General features: G+C 36.9%; 1 protein-coding gene across 2 annotated transcripts in view; it reads right to left on the minus strand.

Moving 5' to 3' along the window:
- Positions 1 to 3,626: 3,626 nt before the first annotated feature.
- The window catches only part of ZNF518A (zinc finger protein 518A), a 33,525-nt gene continuing 17,980 nt past the window's right edge, over positions 3,627 to 19,171 (minus strand). Inside the window, exons 3-5 of one of the 2 annotated variants that reach the window (XM_066354960.1) lie at positions 12,009 to 12,165; positions 10,672 to 10,791; positions 3,627 to 10,128 (exon numbers count right to left, since the gene is read on the minus strand). In XM_066354960.1, coding sequence (XP_066211057.1) covers positions 5,554 to 10,005 — 4,452 coding nt within the window. In that variant the 5' untranslated portion in view covers positions 10,006 to 10,128; positions 10,672 to 10,791; positions 12,009 to 12,165 and the 3' untranslated portion in view covers positions 3,627 to 5,553. The remainder of the gene's footprint in view (positions 10,129 to 10,671; positions 10,792 to 12,008; positions 12,166 to 19,171) is intronic. The other variant, XM_066354961.1, reaches the window with a different exon arrangement.

The raw sequence follows: 19,171 nt of genomic DNA on the forward strand, positions 1-19,171 counted from the left end.
CATAAGAACAGGCATATAGATCAATGGAACAGAACAGAGAACCCAGAAATAAACCCACAGTTCTATGGACAACTGATGTTTGACAAAGGAGGTAATGAAATACAATGGAGTAAAGACAGCCTCTTTAACAAATGGTGTTGGGAAAATTGGATAGCTACCTGCAAAAAAATGAAACTAGATCACCAGCTTACACCACTCACAAAAATAAACTCAAAATGGATAAAAGACTTAAATGTAGGCCGTGAAACCATAAGCATCTTAGAATAAAACATAGGTAGTAAGCTCTCGGACATCTCTCGGAGCACTATATTTGCTAATTTATCTCCACGAGGAAGTGAAATAAAAGAAAGGATAAACAAATGGGACTATATCAAACTAAAAAGCTTTTGCACAGCTAAAGACAACAAGAACAGAATAAAAAGACAAACTACACAATGGGAGAACATATTTGACAATACGTCTGATAAGGGGTTAATAACCACAATTTATAAAGAACTTGTAAATCTCAACACCAGGAAGACAAACAATCCAATCCAAAAATGGGCAAAAGAGATGAATAGACACTTCTCCAAAGAGGACATACAGATGGCCAATAGGCATATGAAAAAATACTCAACATCACTAATCATTAGAGAAATGCAAATTAAAACCACAATGAGATATCACCTCACACCAGTCAGAATGGCGCTCATCAACAAAACAACACAGAATAAGTGCTGGCGAGGATGTGGAGAAAAGGGAACCCTCCTGCACTGCTGGCGGGAATGCAGACTGGTGCAGCCACTGTGGAAAACAGTATGGAGATTCCTCAAAAAATTAAAAATCAAACTGCCTTTTGACCCAGCTATCCCACTTTTAGGAATATACCCCAAGGACACCACAGCACTGTTCCAAAAGGAGAAATGCACCCCCATGTTTATGGCAGCATTGTTCACAATAGCGAAGATCTGGAAACAGCCCAAGTGTCCGTCAGAGGACGAGTGGATTAAAAAGCTTTGGTACATATATACTATGGAATACTACTCAGCCATAAGAAATGATGACATCGGATCATTTACAATAACATGGATGGACTTTGATAACATTATACGGAGTGAAATAAGTAAATCAGAAAAAAAACTAAGAACTATATGAATCCATATATAGAAGGGACATAAAAATGAGACTCAGAAAAATGAACAAGAAGGTGATGGCAACAGGGGTGAGGGGTGGGGGAGGGGGGATGGGGTGAAGAAGGAGAGAGGGGTTGGGGGAGGGGAGGGACATAAAGAAAACCAGATAGAAGGTGACAGAAGACAATTTAGCTTTGGGGGAGGGGTATACAGCACAATCAAATGTCAAAATAATCTAGAGATGTTTTCTCTCAACATATGTACCCTGACTTATCAATGTCACTGCATTAAATTTAATAAATTTTTTAAAAAGTGTATATAATAATGACATTCATTTTTTAAAGAAAGCAGATTCGTAAATTTGGGGCATTTATTAACAGAAGTCCTTTCAGACTCAGAACTAGTCAAACAATAATTCAAAGAGTTTGCCAAACACCTCTTCCAAGATACTACTTCTCAACTGTAACAGTTATTAAGGGAAGCATACCTGAATCAATGAACACCAAAATCAACCAAGCTAATGCTATTTCACCCTCCATTATAGGAAAAATTTTCTGTAATGCCACACTCCTAACTAGTGACAAATAATGCCCTGAAAATCCTCCAGCAAGTTTTGCCTGATAAGAGTTTCAATAGAGTCAAGGATTTTGCTGAAAACAAGGAATTAACAAATTGCTATGGCAACAAATAGCCAATACCCTAACACAAATGGGAAAGATGCCAAGTTAAGCAGATGTCAGTGGTGAAAAGGAATCACTTACATTTTAAAAATCAGAAACTAGCTGTATGAAATTAATATCCCTCAATAAGTTGCATTGCTATTAGCACATAAATTACCTACTTTATCCAGCCTTCACTTTCATTATGTCTCTCCACTTTTAAACAAATATATCTACATTGGTAACTTTACATACATACATTCACTTTAGTTTATATACTTTGTAATTTTTATACAGGTGGTATATATCACAAGAAACTATCAAACATGTTTTTAATAAAAATCCCACCTTAGGAGCAAAATTTTAATACAGCAAAGGCTCTTACTATTTGGTGGGCTATATTTGGCCCCCTACCTATTTTTTTTTTTTTTTTTTTGTATTTTTCTGAAGCTGGAAACGGGAGAGACAGTCAGACAGACTCCCACATGCGCCCGACCGGGATCCACCCGGCACGCCCACCAGGGGCGATGCTCTGCCCACCAGGGGGCGATGCTCTGCCTCTCCGGGGCATCGCTCTGCCGAGACCAGAGCCACTCTAGCGCCTGGGGCAGAGGCCAAGGAGCCATCCCCAGCGCCCGGGCCATCCTCGCTCCAATGGAGCCCCGGCTGCGGGAGGGGAAGAGAGAGACAGGGAGGAAGGAGGGGATGGGGGGTGGAGAAGCAAATGGGCGCTTCTCCTATGTGCCCTGGCCGGGAATCGAACCCAGGTCCCCCGCACGCCAGGCCGACACTCTACCGCTGAGCCAACCGGCCAGGGCCCTACCTATTTTTTTTTTAATGTTACTAACATAGGCACATCCACTCACTAATGTATTGTCTTTGGTTGCTTCTGCATGCCGACAGTTAAGTAGTTATGACAGAAACTAAATGGGATACAGAGGCCTAAGTTATTTATATCTGACCCTTTACTGAAAAACCTCACTAACCCTTAATAAGACAAAAAAATTTCATTTAAAACTACTACATTTAAATCTGTGCTACTGAATACTTAGTAAGATAAAACAGTAAACTCTTTAAAAAGTTAATTTTTAAGTTAATGCCAAATAGTGAGGCCCACCTTCGAGATGAACAAGTAGGAGCGGGGTTGAAACAAATTCCTGACTCAGATTTAGACTGCAAAAATAAAACTTCCTCTTCTAGTTGTAACGAGTACCTCAAACTACTGAATATATTTTGTAATGTCATCTTCAGTTCAGTTTAAGCAAAGAGAAAAGAAAGGATTGAGGGTTTTGTTTTTGAATTTTCTGCTCTAACAACAAAGTAGCTCCAAGGAGGTTTGTCTACTTCAGAAGACCTACATTAACAAAATCAGAAAGACTAACTAGAGTATTTGGGGCATAAAATATTTTTAAGTGGCTTTTAAAACTTTAAGGCAAAACGTATGTATCTCAACATTAGATATTTTCACTGGTAAGGCTGTTGTGAAATGTATTTTTTACAGGTGCTGCCAACACTGGCGAGATGGCTCTTCCTCTTCTCTATCACATGAGGTGAGGCATCATAACAGATCTACCGATAACAACACAGCATTTCAATTTTATTGCTATTAGGGTATTGAAGGGCATAAGCCCCTCTATTGGTTTCCTTACCAGTACAACCACAGTAAAATTATGGTAGATTTATGGTAAATGTTATCCTCAAACAAAATTTCAAAATTTCACCTGTGATTTTGGGAGTGAGGGGCAAGAATTCCACTTTATTTTGTATAGTTAAGTAGAATAAAAAAAAATCTTTAAAACCTAAATATTTCCCAATAGAATGAAATTCTCTTTCAATTTTAGAACAGCAGACCGTGTAAACACAAACTTAAATTTAATTGAAAACATCATTACAGAAATTAACAATGCTTACCATTCTTTAAACACCATATACATTATTAATATACTGTATGTTTCCAATCAATGCCATTCTTAGGCTCAATTTATGAAACATAATTGTAACAGGTTTTATACAAAAAATACTTCACTGAGAAAGTAGACAAACTGCACAAAAACAGTACATGTATAATGTGCATAGCGAGATTAGCTCAAAGCATCTATGTATGGCTTTCTTTAAAATAAAACTATTTGGGGAATGGGCCCTTTGGGACCTACTGTTACAGTGGATATATGTAAACTGTTTCACATCTTTTAGGCACTTGCTAACGATAGTGTTCAATCCCTGAAAAAATGAATTACCAAAAAAAAGTCTATATCTGAAATAAAAACCAAGAAAATAACATGGGTAAAGTTTTACATACTCCTTTTAAATTAAACAACCAGTTTTATTAGTGCATGCACAGAACTAAATTGAAAAGAAAATAAACTTTTTAAGTCAAAAACTTTCTGTGCAAAATTTACAGAACTGAAAGGTACAAAAATATGTACAAGTTTAAACTCTTTGTTATATACAGAAAAGAAGCCCTGAAGTTTTCAATCAATAAAAATGTCATAATACTTGTAGTAACAATGTAACAAAAACTACATAGTATGCAATTTTTCAACACAAGAACTCCCGTTACCCAATGATCCAAAATAACTTGATCCAAACTTACAAGGTGAAAAATTTAAAACTGATGATTCCATAGTTGTCATGTCCATTTTAAAACTCTATCTCTGCTGGGCATGTCCTTTAGGAATCTGTCCTGAAGTTTTTGTACCGCCACTGAGTCCACTATTAATGCTTGTCTGTTTTCAACTGCCAACAATCAGTAAATACTCTGCTTTGGTGTCATACTGAAAAGTTACTAACAAAGTTGGTTTGTCCCAGTATGGAAACATTTAGACACTAATAGTAATTAAACACAGATAAAAATATAATTCGCTTTGCAATCTTGCTTCAAAATATTGTTTCCGTAGAATTTTTAGTTTTTGAGAAAAGCTGTTCCCTTGGAAGTGCTTCTATGTTCCACGCTTTTTAAAAGGAAGACAACCAAGAAAACTGTCAATTCAGTTTATGGGGGACAAACAATTTAAATCAAGTAAGCATAGTTCTATGCAAGGGGGTCGCTGGAGAATATAATCAAATTCAGATGTGTTCAAGTGCAATTGGACTTCATCCTAGACCTAGACCAAGAGAGTTGAAGTCTTCTTTCAAGGCTGCCCTTCTACAATACTTGACAGTCATTTAGAAAGTCACTTTGAAAGGGTGTTACAATCTCTGACATGGGACACAGCTTATAAGGGGGAAAAAACTTGTCAAAAACTCTTTTCAAGCATTATGAGTTGTAACTGTAGTGAATTAAATGTACTCTCAAACAAACCTATACCCTTCAAAAGAACTATATTTAGCAGATACAGAATAAGTCCTCTACTCAAGTTCTCTCAGTATATCCTCATGAACGATGTGAAACTCCTTAAACTGCCTGATAAAAGAGCTCTCCATCTTCAGAGGAACTATACTTCCCAGATTCATAAGGCTGGTGGAAGAGAAGAAATGGACGGGGCTGTTGGCTGTTACCAAGTCACTGAAGAATTCAATCGGGGAAATTTTATCAAAATTTTCTTTAGCCCTAACTTCCCAAGAACACACCTGTGCTGTGATGAATTTCTTTCAAAATTGGTGTGTACAGCGATAGCATTTCCAAACATGACACATAAAACTTTCTCTTCTATGGAATATAGACAATTTTCAAATGTTTAATTTCAGGTACTGTATTAAAGTAGAAAATATCTGCATTAAGATAATTAATTCCATTGTTTTCTTCTAATTTTACTTTTCTTTTCCTTGGTAATTACAGTCGATTATTCTAACATATTCCAGTCACGAGTAGCTTCCATTAAATGTCTCTGCCCATGACCAGCCCAAGCATCCTGATTGTCAAATACCCTACCACAAAACCAACAGTTAAATTTAGCCTTTAGAACATTGTCAGAGGTAGTTTTCACAATCTGATAATTGTTTTTGCTTGTCTTTTTGAGTGTTAATTTTAGCACAAATCTTTCTTTCACAGAACTAATGGGTTTAAGTGTTTTGTGCCTCTTAGAAAACTCACAAGTTGTTTTAGAAAGGTCACAACAAACTGGTTTCAGTAAAGCATCGATAGTTCTTTTTGACAATGAAACTTTAAGTACATGTCCATTAAATTTGGAAATAGTTTTCATTACATTTACTACTTCTGGTGCATCTGCATCGGGATGATTCAACACCACAACAGGTTGATTTCTCCTGGGACATTTCACAAGCTGTTTGGAACTAAAGGGGAAAAGCCTCAAATTTCTGACTGAATCTTTTGAAAGCGTAGGTCTGCTATATCCAAATGACTCATGGACATCTTCAGGTTTAATCTTTTCTTTACACTTTCTATGTAATGTTGCTTTTTTTCTTGGAGGTTCTTGATAACTATCCCTACACTTCCGCTTACAATTTCTGTTTCTAGATACACTGGCAGTTTCAGAATCTTTACTTCTTACATGAGTTTTTAGTCTTGAAAATTTTTTTTTGGAAGTCTTTTTTCTATTAAAGCTTCTTTCAACTGTACAATTTGTTTTATACCTCAATACCCTGGCCTCTGAATGGTCAGTGATATGTATTGGTTCCTCAGAAGATTCTGGACATGTTGCAGTAGAAGTGATCACAATTTCATTTGCTGGCATTGTATCATCTAATAAGAAGGGTAAGGCATCTCTAGAAGTTTCTGGCTCTTTATGCTCTCCTCCTGCAGTCTCATTAGATGGTACAGTTTCTTTCTGTAATGAGGATGCAGAGTTGCTTACTGACAGATTATTAGCAGCAGTCACATTTAAAATTGGGTTAAAAATTTTCAGCACTATTTTTGGTGGTGTTCCTTCAGGTTTCTTTGGCTGTATATTTTGATAAGTACTGTTTTGGACTAATTTAGGCTTAAGCAGCTCAGTTTTATTTGGCATCACACACTTTAAAAAAACAGCTTGTTTGCCATCAGGCAAGAGAGTAAAAAGAGGTGGTTTTGGAAAAATCTCATTCTGTTGTTTTACTGAATCCAAGATATTCGGCTTAGCGCCCTGATGCTCAGGTATTATAGTAGGAGTGGGAACAGATTTCACTGAAGAATTTCCTGGTGTTTTAATAATGTAAGGGCCTTTTGATGGCAAAGTATTTTCTGAGCAACTTTTCATGCTCAAACAACTGCCAATGCTGGAACAGAGTGCAGGTGTCAGGCAATTATTGTTTGGTTCTACCTTTAAAAAGGGTGTTCTGCAAGGCTCTTTTGTTGCAGTTCCACAAGCTTGAGCACTCTCATTTTTGACAGTGTTAACACCTTCAAGTTTCCCATTATTAAATGTTAAAATCATCCCAGGTTTCTTGCTGAAAAGAAGAGGAGCAGGTACACCTGGAGTATTAACCTGTGGTTTCCCTGAAACAACATGTAATCCAGGCTTGTTACCAATTTGCAAGGGTACCAAAATGCCTTTTGGAGTCTGAACAAATATAGCTTTTTTTGGTTCTAAATTTACAAGTGGACTCTGCATATATACAGAACCTACATTTTGTGTAGTGGCTCTTAATTTGTCTTTTACGAGCTGCTGTGTTATTATTGCATCTGACTGAGTCTTAAGTAATGTGCCAATACCTGAAATTCTAGGTGTCTTCTCTGAATCTCTCAAGTCTTGTGATACTGGCAGCATTTGTGTTTCTTTTCCACTACATTTTAAATTCGTGTCATTTGTAGGCACATTAATTCCTATAATACCAGATGGAGTTGGGAAGATGCCTTGTACTGTGAGGTCTTCTGAAGATTCAGTAATTTTGCCTTCTCCCTCAGGTTTCTGAAATGACTGGTCACAGTGAAGTGACAGGCCTTTATCTGGAGTATTACTCAAGTCTTGTTTTGTATCAGATTTTGTTTTTAATACCTCAAGAAGTAATTGGTTTACTTCAGGTGGCAAAAATTCTGATGCCTGTTCACTCTGAAGAGAGAACACAGATGTGATTCTAGGCATCATAGGTGACTCAACACTGGAAATGTCATCACATTCAGATTTTTCAGTTATGCTCTCGAAATTTTGATTCTCATTAATGTATAAGCTCTGTCCATCAATGTTTTGTCCTTTTTCTGAAACATGCTGTTCTTCGATTTCAGCTTGAGTTTTTAAAGTTTCATCTTTAGCATTTAAAAGGCTAATAGATGCCAACATGCTATCTGGGTTTGAGCTCTCTTTTCTCACTAGTGATAAAACTGATTGACTTATTGGTTGCTGAACAACTGTCTTGCTTGATGAAGATTCTCTTTGAAGGCTTTCACACGTTGCTATTCCTGAAGACCTACGACGATTAGAATTCTTCACTTTTGAGTAATTATGAAAAGGTAATAATGATCCTTGGTTGGAAGATTCAACAGGTAATTCAGAGTTGACATAATTAATGCAATAATTATGCATATTTCCACTCTTGTATGCCTTTGGTTTGGTAGTCGAGTTGATTTTATCTGGACTTTTAATGGCAGTACCTGATACTTCAGGGTGACTATGAGTAGTACTATGACTTCCCAGTAAGTTAATATTATCTCCTGTTTCAACTTCTGTGGTCAGATTCACTGATGATGTAACTAACTCTGATGATGCTGGCAAAGAAGATGCACTGTTTTCATCATCCACTGTTTGAAGTGTATTATTCATTTGAGATAGCAAAACTGTTTCTTTTTCTGAAGTTACTTTACCTGCAGATATAGGAGATGAACATGAAAATGTAGTTGTTTTCATGTAAACAGTGTCACTCGACTCAGTTGATCCTTTTGTGGTATCCGAAGTCTGCAGCTGCAAATTAGCAGTACTGTCCTTTGTAGTATCTGACTGTGTGCCTGGTGAACATAAATTCTGTTTATTGGTAGGCAACAATTTTATTACAATATGCTGTTTTCCATCCACCATCTTGAAACCCATAAACTTAGCACTATAGTTAGCTGGAACCGTTATTCTATTATTTTTCACCATTAATACTGTAGGTCCTTGTACAGCACTCTTCACAAAACCTGAAGTAGAATTTGATAGCTCTTCAGCTCTATTACACTGTCCACTGGACAGAAGAGTTGGCTTTTCCAACTCTGACTCAGCAGGTTTATCATTACTCTCACAGTGGAGTTGTTCATCCTTTTCTTCATTTAAATGTTGTTGAAGAAGATGGCTCTGGTCTTCAGATACAGTCTGTGTTTTATTCACTTCTTTAAGCACTTCAGTGTTTTTTTCTACACTTTGGTCACTTCCACTGTTTATTTTCTTACGTTTCCAGAATGTCTTCCTTGATGCACCTATTTTGTATCTTTGCAGTATTAGCTTAAGTCCTACTGAAGTCTTTGCCATCTTTTTTTCATATTTGTCTTTTTCCAGTTTTTCTTTTGCATATAAATGTTCTTTGTGTAAAGTTAGAACATGTTTTAAAAGGTGCTCTCTCTTTGTGGCACCATACCTACAATATTGACAAGTAAAGGGCAATGTAAAAGAATGAACCTGAAGGTGCTTCTGAATCTCCCCTCTCGTAAAATATATATGGTGGTATTTATCACTTTTATAATGGATTTCATTGTGTCTATGAATGTGCTGAACAAATGTGCCAACATCCAAAGTGGAGAATTTGCATTTTTCACATTGAAAACTACCATTTACACAATGTGTGGATACAAAATGTTTTGTCAAGTCCAATAAAGTATATACACTCTCATTGTTACAAATGTCACATTTTACTAAAGTGCTTCTATGGGTTCGTCTGTGTTGTTTAAATGCCTGGAAGTCATTTGCTGAAAAACTGCACATTTCACAAGGATATGATGGTAATTCACCATGGTGCCACCTCTGAAAGTGTTTCTGCAAATCATTGGGGCTATATCGAGTCCTATCTCGGCATTTTAAACAGTTGAAACTGAGTATTTTTGCAGACATTTTTACACCCTCTTCTTCAACTCTTTCAGAATTATGGAACAACATACGCTCCTCTACACAGCTTACTGTCTTTATACCAACAGATTTCCTTGCAGTCTGTGGTTTATGCTGAAATAATTTTCGGTATTTGTCAGCTTCGTGTTTCAACAGGACTTCATTTGGAATATTTATCTTCGGCAAATCAATTTTCAAATTTTTCAGTTTATAATGAAAACTGCTTTCTGAAATTTTTGGTTTAATTACTGAGCTGATAGTATCAATCATTTCATTTTTCCCGTCACAATCTTGTTTTAAAATAGCTTGTTTTTCATCAAAAAATAACTGTTCCTGTTCAGATGGCATGACTTAACAAAAAAATTGCAATTTCTTTTTTTCTGAAAACTCTTGAAATTACTTGTAATTTAAACAGGAAACAATACTGTGCCGAGACATCTTCAGATTACCAGGATTTTCCCATGAACTCACCTAAAACCAAAAAAAAAAATTGAAATTTTCATCACAACAGTATCAGTAAATTTCATATTTAAGTTTATTTTGACAGGTTAGCATGTTGCTCAAATACATAAATAAAAGACATAATAAAAGACCTGTTAATTATTTTAAGAACAGCTTACCAGCCCTGGCCGGTTAGCTCAGTGGTAGAGCATCAGCCTGGCATGCAGGAGTCCCAGATTCAATTCCCGGCCAGGGCACACAGGAGAAGCGCCCATTTGCTTCTCCACCCCTACCCCTCTCCTTCCTCTCTGTCTCTCTCTTCCCCTCCCGTAGCCAAGGCTCCATTAGAGCGAAGTTGGCCTGGGCGCTGAGGATGGCTCTGTGGCCTCTGCCTCAGGTTCTAGAATGGCTCTGGTTGCAACAGAGCAATGCCCCAGATGGGCAGAGCATCGCTCCCTGGTGGGCATGCCGGGTGGATCCTGGTCGGGCGCATGCAGGAATCTGTCTGACTGCCTCCCGTTTTCAGCTTCAGAAAAATACAAAAAAAAAAAAAAAAAAAAAAGAACAGCTTACCAAGAAGCAACAGTTTGAAGTAGAATTCTAACATGGAAGTATGGGAATTCAAGCTTTACTTCCAGCTTTGCTCTGTGGCACTGGGCAAGCTTCAAGTTCTCTGCACCTCAGTTTCCTCATCTAAAGAAAACCACAATTGAAAAAGCACCCTTAAGCTCTAAGTTGATACTATAATTTTTAAACAAGATTTCTAAAAATCTTTAAAAAAGAGAGCCCTAAAATCCTTACATTCCAATTACACACATGTACCAATAACTTTCTTATTTTCTTATTTGACCTATAGCTAGCTATTTCTTGGTGAAAATTTCAACAAACATCTCTCCATTTTTCTACTTCCTCAGATATAACATTTTTTTAATGTTTAATTCATCTAATAACAAAATGACATTATCTACTCTCACAAGTTATCATTACTAACATGTAAAAAGAAAGAGAACAAAATACGTACAAGAAATTAAAAGGAATCACAAGTTATCATTACTAACATGTAAAAAGAAAGGAACAAAATACGTACAAGAAATTAAAAGGAACAGCTCATTCCCCTGAGGTATTCCTAAAGTCTACCTACTACCGTTCTGGTTCCCTGACATTTTTACTGTGGCTTTTTGTCCCTAGAACTCAGAGAGATGGCATCAAGAAAACCCCTGGGTAGATTAGACATTCTTACTATCTCTCTCAGTTACTGGTTTATATAACTCTAAATAAATGTCTATCTCTATGTCTTAGTTTCTTCATCTATAAAATGAAAACAAAAATAGTACTTTCTCTACTTTTTCATGGAATTGTTGTGAAGATTAAATGAGAAAACATTAAATGAGAAAATATATGTAACGATATGCATAAAGTGCTAAATAAACTGCAGCTACCATCATTACTGTATATACATATTTAAATTAGTGCCTTCTGTGTATTATTTTCTCATAAGACTTAGCCAGCAGATCTATCTCATCAAGCCTTGAAATAATACGATTAGTATAAAGTATGACCAGCCCTTTAAAGTAATCTGAAGAGTTTCCTGTACCAAAATGGAAACAAGTAATTTTATTTCCTTCATTTCCCAATTGCCCACTGAAACACAAACTAGAAAAAAAGAAAGAAAATCCTACAGAATGGCTAGAAACTAGAAAATATTCAATACACATACTGCAAAGTGTTTTGTAGGAAATGGTCCAGAGAGAGAAGAGTAAAAACAAATGTTGACTGACTGTCCAGCACCATTTTTTAAAGAAGAGGCCTATTATGGGACATTCATTCAAACAATATTTACTGAATATCTATCTACTACTAAATAAAGAAATGAGTAACATAATTCTGTCCCCTCCATCCCCTAAACATACCTTGCCTTGGGAGAGACAGCAAGGGCTTGAGAGGAAGATTGTATAGAGCCCCCTGGGGTAACAGAAGTCTCCAACTGAGGTACAGGGATGAGAGGATGAATCCAGAGCTTTGGTCTGGGTCCAGAGACCAAGCAGAGTTGGGAGTTGCTAGCACCAGCTATCAGGAGAGATGTGAAGAAGAAATTATTTCTAAACAAAGATATATCTTCTTATATCCCTGGTTATCTACTCTTGCTTAAGATTTCGGTCCTTTCTCCACTCTAAGCTATTAGAAAATCATTACATTAACTTTTCTCTACCCTCCATCTAACTTAGAAAAAAAAAAGATTTTTTTTGGTTTTACTCTTTAAGAATTCATCTCAATTACCAAAGCCTAAGTAGGTTAAAACATCACTGGATACAGTTGCTCAGAAAGGGACAAAATACCTGAAACTCCTCAAAACCTATCTTCTATTTTCCCACTCAGCAATGATAATTACTGTGAAAGTTACTGTGGAAAAGGAGAAAGCTTGGGGTAAAAAATCAAGTAATTATTGGCAATCTCATTAAACCTGAGATAACATACTGAAAAAAGGTAAGAATATATTACCATGAAAGAGAACAAAGTAGATGGAGAAGAAATAATGATTTTGAAAAAAATTATATTAAGTATTTTGTTTTATGACTTGAATTTTCAAAATCAAAGGCTCCCCAAATACCTGGCAAGATTATTAGTTGGGGGTGGGGACAAAAAACTAATTATCTAGAACTTATCCTAGTAAAACATTTTAGTTTAAAAGATAAAAATGAAATGTTATATATATTAAAAAAATGGTGGAAAAGGACAGTTAACAAAAAAGATATTTAAATTTTCATCAGAAACGCCAACTTTAATCAGACAGCAATATTAATCAGACATTTTACTAACAATTTAATGAAACTGAAGAAACAATGAAATTAGAGACAATGAAATAGTACTTATAGAGTTCTAAAAGAAAGGAATTAACCCTATACTCAGCTAAACTCTCATATGAGAAAGAAATGCAACTTTAGATATGCACAGATTCAGAGAAAATACTACATATGATCTATTGCTGAAAAAAAGTTTTAAATACTTCAACAAAATCGAATTTCAATCAGAAAAAAAGAACCAAAAAAGGTGAGAATATCTGTCAACAATAAAATATACAAAATAGAAATAAATGTATTTTGTTAATACAATTAAGAAAGCAGAAAAGACTGGAGAATGAAAATATTTGAACCATGACAAATAAAAGAAGCTTTAAAGAAAAATTAATATTGAAAAATAGAAGAGGTGACAATAGTAACAAAATTCTAGATACTAGAAAGCAGATAAATAAGTAATATAGGACTTTGCAGACCCAAGAAAACAATCCCAGGCAGACAGCGGGTAAAACTAAGAACTAACCCATTTTACACTTTGAATCTTCAAAAGAATTAGAAACTAACTGGCAGCCTCAAGTAACACTAAAATGGGGGAGAAGGAGGAGAAATCTAAACTAAAGAGAAATGTGGAGAAAGCTGCTTGAGTTCTGTTTAAATACTAAGACTCCCTTCCCTATTCCATGCTACCACAGCAGGAGGAGGTTTCCTCTCTGCAGAGAGTAAAAGAGAATCTCTGAAAGAGGGGATAAGACACAACTGAGAGAGTGGGTATCTAAAGGTAACACCAGAGATATTCATAGTGGCACCGTTTATAAAAATCACAAAAGAAAAATAACTAAATGTCCACCAAAAAATAAATTATAGTATTTTCATTCAATGGAATATTAAAATTTTACAATACATTATAAATACACATTTATTAATAGGGAGATATCTAAGAGGCATAAGTGAAAAAAACAGAAAAAACAGTAGCTGTATCAGGCTTTAATATATCAGGATACAACAATCAATATAAGTAGAGATGGATGAACAGACACATGGACCCACAAACACAGTAAAAAGCCAGTCATACACATATAAAATGTTTATAGTAATTACTGGCTAGCCTTAGGTCAGTGTTTCTTGAAGTGTTGTCCTTGGATCACTGTGGCCTCCACTCTGACATAGTGTACTTCCTTATCCTAGCATAAGCAAATAGCTTACATTCAGATATAACAAGAATGACAATCTCTTTGCCTCTACACCACACTATTATGAAACTCTACTAAACATAGCATGACGCCATGAAAATTTTGAAATTCTCAAACAAAGCAAGTGACTTCTGTGGTAAACTGAGTTTTTCGTGAACAAACTTAAAGTAGTAAACTTGAGCTCATACAAAATTGATGATTGTTGCCTGACCAGGCAGTGGCGCAGTGGATAGAGCGTCGGACTGGGATGCGAAGGACGCAGGTTCAAGACTCCAAGGTTGCCAGCTTAAGCGCAGGCTCATCTGGTTTGAGCAAAGCTCACCAGCTTGGACCCAAGGTCGCTGGCTTAGCAAGGGGTCACTTGGTCTGCTGTAGCCCCATGGTCAAGGCACATATGAGAAAGCAATCAATGAACAACTAAGATGTCGCAACGAAAAACTGATGATTGATGCTTCTCATATCTCTCTCCATTCCTGTCTGTCCCTATCTATCCCTCTCTGTGTCTAAAAAAAAAAAAATTGATGAATTTGAAACTAAAGGTGGAGAAGAAATAAAAGTAAAAGATATTATTCAATGTTATACTTCTCGTAACACACATACCCAATTTCACTGCATAAAAGCTTATAACAGGCCCTGGCCGGTTGGCTCAGCGGTAGAGCATCGGCCTGGCATGCAGGGGTCCCGGGTTCGATTCCCGGCCAGGGCACACAGGAGAAGCGCCCATCTGCTTCTCCACCCCTCCCCCTCTCCTTCCTCTCTGTCTCTCTCTTCTCCTCCCGCAGCCGAGGCTCCACTGGAGCAAAGATGGCCCAGGCGCTGGGGATGGCTCTGTGGCCTCTGCCTCAGGCGCTAGAATGGTTCTGGATGCAACAGAGCGACGCCCCAGAGGGGCAGAACATCACCCCCTGGTGGGCATGCTGGGTGGATCCCGGACGGGCGCGTGCGGGAGTCTGTCTGACTGCCTCCCCGTTTCCAGCTTCGGAAAAATGAAAAAAATAAAAAACTTATAACAAAGTTAATGGTAAGCGTAACACTCAGAGAATAAAGAATTATGCGTTAGATGTCACTCATGCTTTAAAAATTCAATTTAAACAAAAAGAAAGTGATTTTTTTGTTTATTTAAGAATTAATTTGTAAGCCATGATGTTAACTAAAAAATAAGTACAGGCAGTCAGTCCCCAGGTTAGGAACAAGATAGGTTGGGTAGGTTTGTTCTTAAATTGATAAAGGGACTTGGTGTCACCAGATTAGCAGATGTGTATGCAATAGTTACACAAATAAAATGTTACATGTATTTTATATAGGAAATAAATTATATATAAATAATAATTTGCTTCACGATCTTAGTACACTGTTCAAAGAATAAGAAATGATAAAAACTGGCCCTGGCAGGTTGGCTCAGTGGTAGAGCATCAGCCCAGCATGTGGACATCCAGCGTTCAATTCCTGGTTAGGACACACAGGAGAAGCGACCATCCGCTTCTCCACCCCTCCCCCTTCTTTCTCTCTCTTTTCTCCTCCAGTAACCATGGCTCTATTGGTTCAAGTGCATCAGCCCCAGGCGCTGAGGATGGCTCCACAGAGCCTCGGCCTCAGGTGTTAAAAAAACCCAATTGGGACCACTGCCCCAGATGGGCAGAGCATGAGCCTCCGGTGGGGGAGGGGGTGCTTGGTGAATCCTGGTTGGGGCACATGCAGGAGTCTGTCTCCCCTCCCCTCACATGGAAAAGAAGAGGGGGAAAAACTTTCTTAAATAAAAGAAATGGTAAAAACTGTTAACATATTTTTTCCATACACTACACAAAGAAATACCTAGTATAATGATGAACATTTTTGCATTAATTAAGCATCATTCTTTAATGAAGTTCTGGTTTTGATCTGACAAAATTTTATTTACAATTTTTTATGCCTTAACAGTTCTGCTATTTTAACTGCTCTGCAACAGTTCATTAAACATGAGAATTGAGTGCTCCTTAAAACTGCAGAGACTATACCAGTAAAACCACATGAACCTGGTACTTCTCTGGATTTTAGGCCTTATAATTTTGCAAGTTCTTCTCTGGTTTCTGGACTCTTCAAATTTGCTTGAGTCAACTTTGGTAATAGTATATATTTTCCTTGAAAATAATCAATTTCCTTCACATTTTCTAAGTATACTCCCATAATCACTTTTTTACATTCTATCCCACAAATAAAAACACAATATATAAATATATATCAGTATGACTTAAATGTCCATAAATAGGAAAATGATTAGAGAACATTCACATGAAAACATTATAAAGGAGTATATGTATTGAACTAACTTAAGATATTTATTGAGAATTTTTGTTTTGAAAAAAGGAAGTTGCCGCCTGACCAGGCGGTAGCGCAGTGGATAGAGCATCGGACTGGGATGTGGAAGACCCAGGTTCAAGACTCCGAGGTCGTCAGCTTGAGCGTGGGTTCAACTGGTTTGAGCTAAAGCTCACCAGCTTGAATCCAAGGTTGCTGTCTCGAGCAAGGAGTTACTTGGTCTGCTGAAGGCCCGCAGTCAAGGCACATATGAGAAAGCAATCAATGAACAACTAAGGTGTTGCAACGCGCGACAAAAAACTAATGATTGATGCTTCTCATCTCTCTGTTCCTGTCTGTCCCTGTCTATCTCCCTGTCTCTCTCTGTGTAAAAAAAAAAAAAAAAAAAAAAAAGGAAGTTGCCAATTAAGGCAAGTAATACATTAGTAATACATTTTTAAACTAGGAAGGAGATCCTCATTTTTATATCAGGAGGAAAAGTCTTATAAATATATGTTTATATAAACAAAGACAAATCTATAGAAACAGATATTCTCCAAATTATTGGAAACAGGTTAATTTTTTACAAAGGAATGACACCATGGCACAGCAAGAAACAAACCAAAACAACAAAAAAGATCATCAGCTCTTCTAGGTACCCTGACTGAAACCAAGTAGCTCAGTTGGTTAGAGCATTGTCCCAATATGCCAAGGCTGTCAGAGCACATACAAGAGTCAACCCGTAAATGCACAGATAACTGGAACAACCAATCGATGTTTCTCCCTCTCTCTAAAGTTAATCAATCAATTAAAAAAGAAAAAGAAGAGAGCAATGTCACTACCACAAGGCTTTACCGAGGCCTGCCTGTATATTCCTGCTCCTGAATTCTAGGAAATATTGTATCCTGGTAAATAATTCCCCCTTTTCAGGTTATACTATCTTAAACTAGCTTAAATTAGCTCTATTACTTGTAACCAATGACTCTTACTTAAGACATTTAAGTTGTTAGATCAATGGTAACTATTCACTTCACAGAAAAGCAGATGATCCTTTAAAGAACTGGGACTTAAAGATGTAAGAAAACATGTTTCTAGACCAGAAAAACAGAATGAAAAAATGCTGGGAAAAAAGCATTACTTTTTCTTATGGCACTGTAGAATCTAAATCAAAGAGAGACTGTATAATGAGGATTTAAGTTTGAACAGACTATAGAGGACAGATCTGAACTTGAAATAAAAGGTAACCAGGCACCACTGTTAGTTCTCAAGCAGAGAGAGTTATAAAGCACTATTTAAAAAATATTGGAAATGGTACTTCAAAGCAAGCAAGATACAGTGGAGGAAAAGAGTAAAAATGGAAGTGGGAAAATCAGAGGACTAAATGACAATTCAAATAAAAAGTGAGGGTCCAGAGAACTGACAATGTTACATTAGGAATTGCACAGTAGGTACAGAGAAATTTTAAGATAATTCCCAAAGTAAATCCTCGGCATTTTAGTCTTCCTTCTTATTTAAGGAAGACTTAAATAAGTAAATAAAAAAGTACCATTCTTAAGAGTTTTGTTTGCTTTCTACAACAGATTAAGGAGCAAACGTGTTATACAGTTTTTAGTTTTAGTGAAATGGTATACAAATGAATCTATGCACTATTCACTACATTCCAGTTGCTTAAACATTAAACAAATAACTAAAAAAAACTCTGATTTTAGCTTAGTCCTATCTCTGACTCAACATGTAGCTCTAACTTAACCAGTCACAATATACAGATAGGAAAATGATTGTTTTTATTTTTACAAGTATTGCATTCCTTGAGTCAAAAATTTTTTTCTGCAGAGATAACTGAATGAAAAACGGTCATATGAATATATTAATGGGTAAAAAACAAAAGCAGCAAATAGCAGGAAGAGCTTAAAAACCCTAAAACCCTAATTTTCAAAGCAGAACCAATTTTAGTGTCCTCAAGATAGTAACTATTATCTTTTCATAACTTGGAACAAACATTTGTGTTTGTGTTTTGGGGGATTTTTTGGAAGCCATTTTACCTGACAGGATAATACCTATCATATTTTAAACAAATGAAAGAATAAATTTTGTAGAATTATTTATTTATTTATTTATTTTTTGAAGTGAGAAGCAGGGAGGCAGGCAGACTCCCTCATGCGCCCAACTGGGATCCACCCAGCATGCCCACATGGGGGTGATGCTCTGCCCATCTGGGGCGTTGCTCCATTGCAACCAGAGCCATTCTAGTGCCTGAGGTGGAAGCCATGGAGCCATCCTCAGCGCCCAGGCCAATTTGGCTCCAATGGAGCCTTGGTTGCGGGAGGGAAAGAGAGAGATAGAGAGAAAGGAGAGGGGGAAGAATGGAGAAGCAGATGGTCGCTTCTCCTGTATGCTCTGGCTGGAAATCGAACCCAGGACTTCCACACATGGGGCCGACGCTCTACCGCTGAGTCAATCGGTCAGGGAAAATTTTGTAGAATTTATATATACAGTGAAAGCTCCTTTCAAATCACTTTGACCTAATGAGCAACTTAAACCCAGAAAAGAGAAAGCAAAAGCTGATTATGCAAATGTAACAAAGTACAGATCTAGAAATATTCAAAATGCAATCAATAGTACATGTGAGCCACATACCACTCAGGTAGGTGGGCAACCTGGTATACAATTATGAGTATGAATTATAAAGAAAAACTAAAATATAGGTAAGGGGGACCCTGGCCAGTTGGCTCAGCGGTAGAACATTGGCCCAACGTGTGGAAGTCCCGGGTTCGATTCCTGACAGGGCACACAGGAGAAGCGCCCATCTGCTTC

This window comes from Saccopteryx leptura, chromosome 13 (assembly GCF_036850995.1).
Source record: "Saccopteryx leptura isolate mSacLep1 chromosome 13, mSacLep1_pri_phased_curated, whole genome shotgun sequence".
Taxonomy (NCBI): domain Eukaryota; kingdom Metazoa; phylum Chordata; class Mammalia; order Chiroptera; family Emballonuridae; genus Saccopteryx; species Saccopteryx leptura.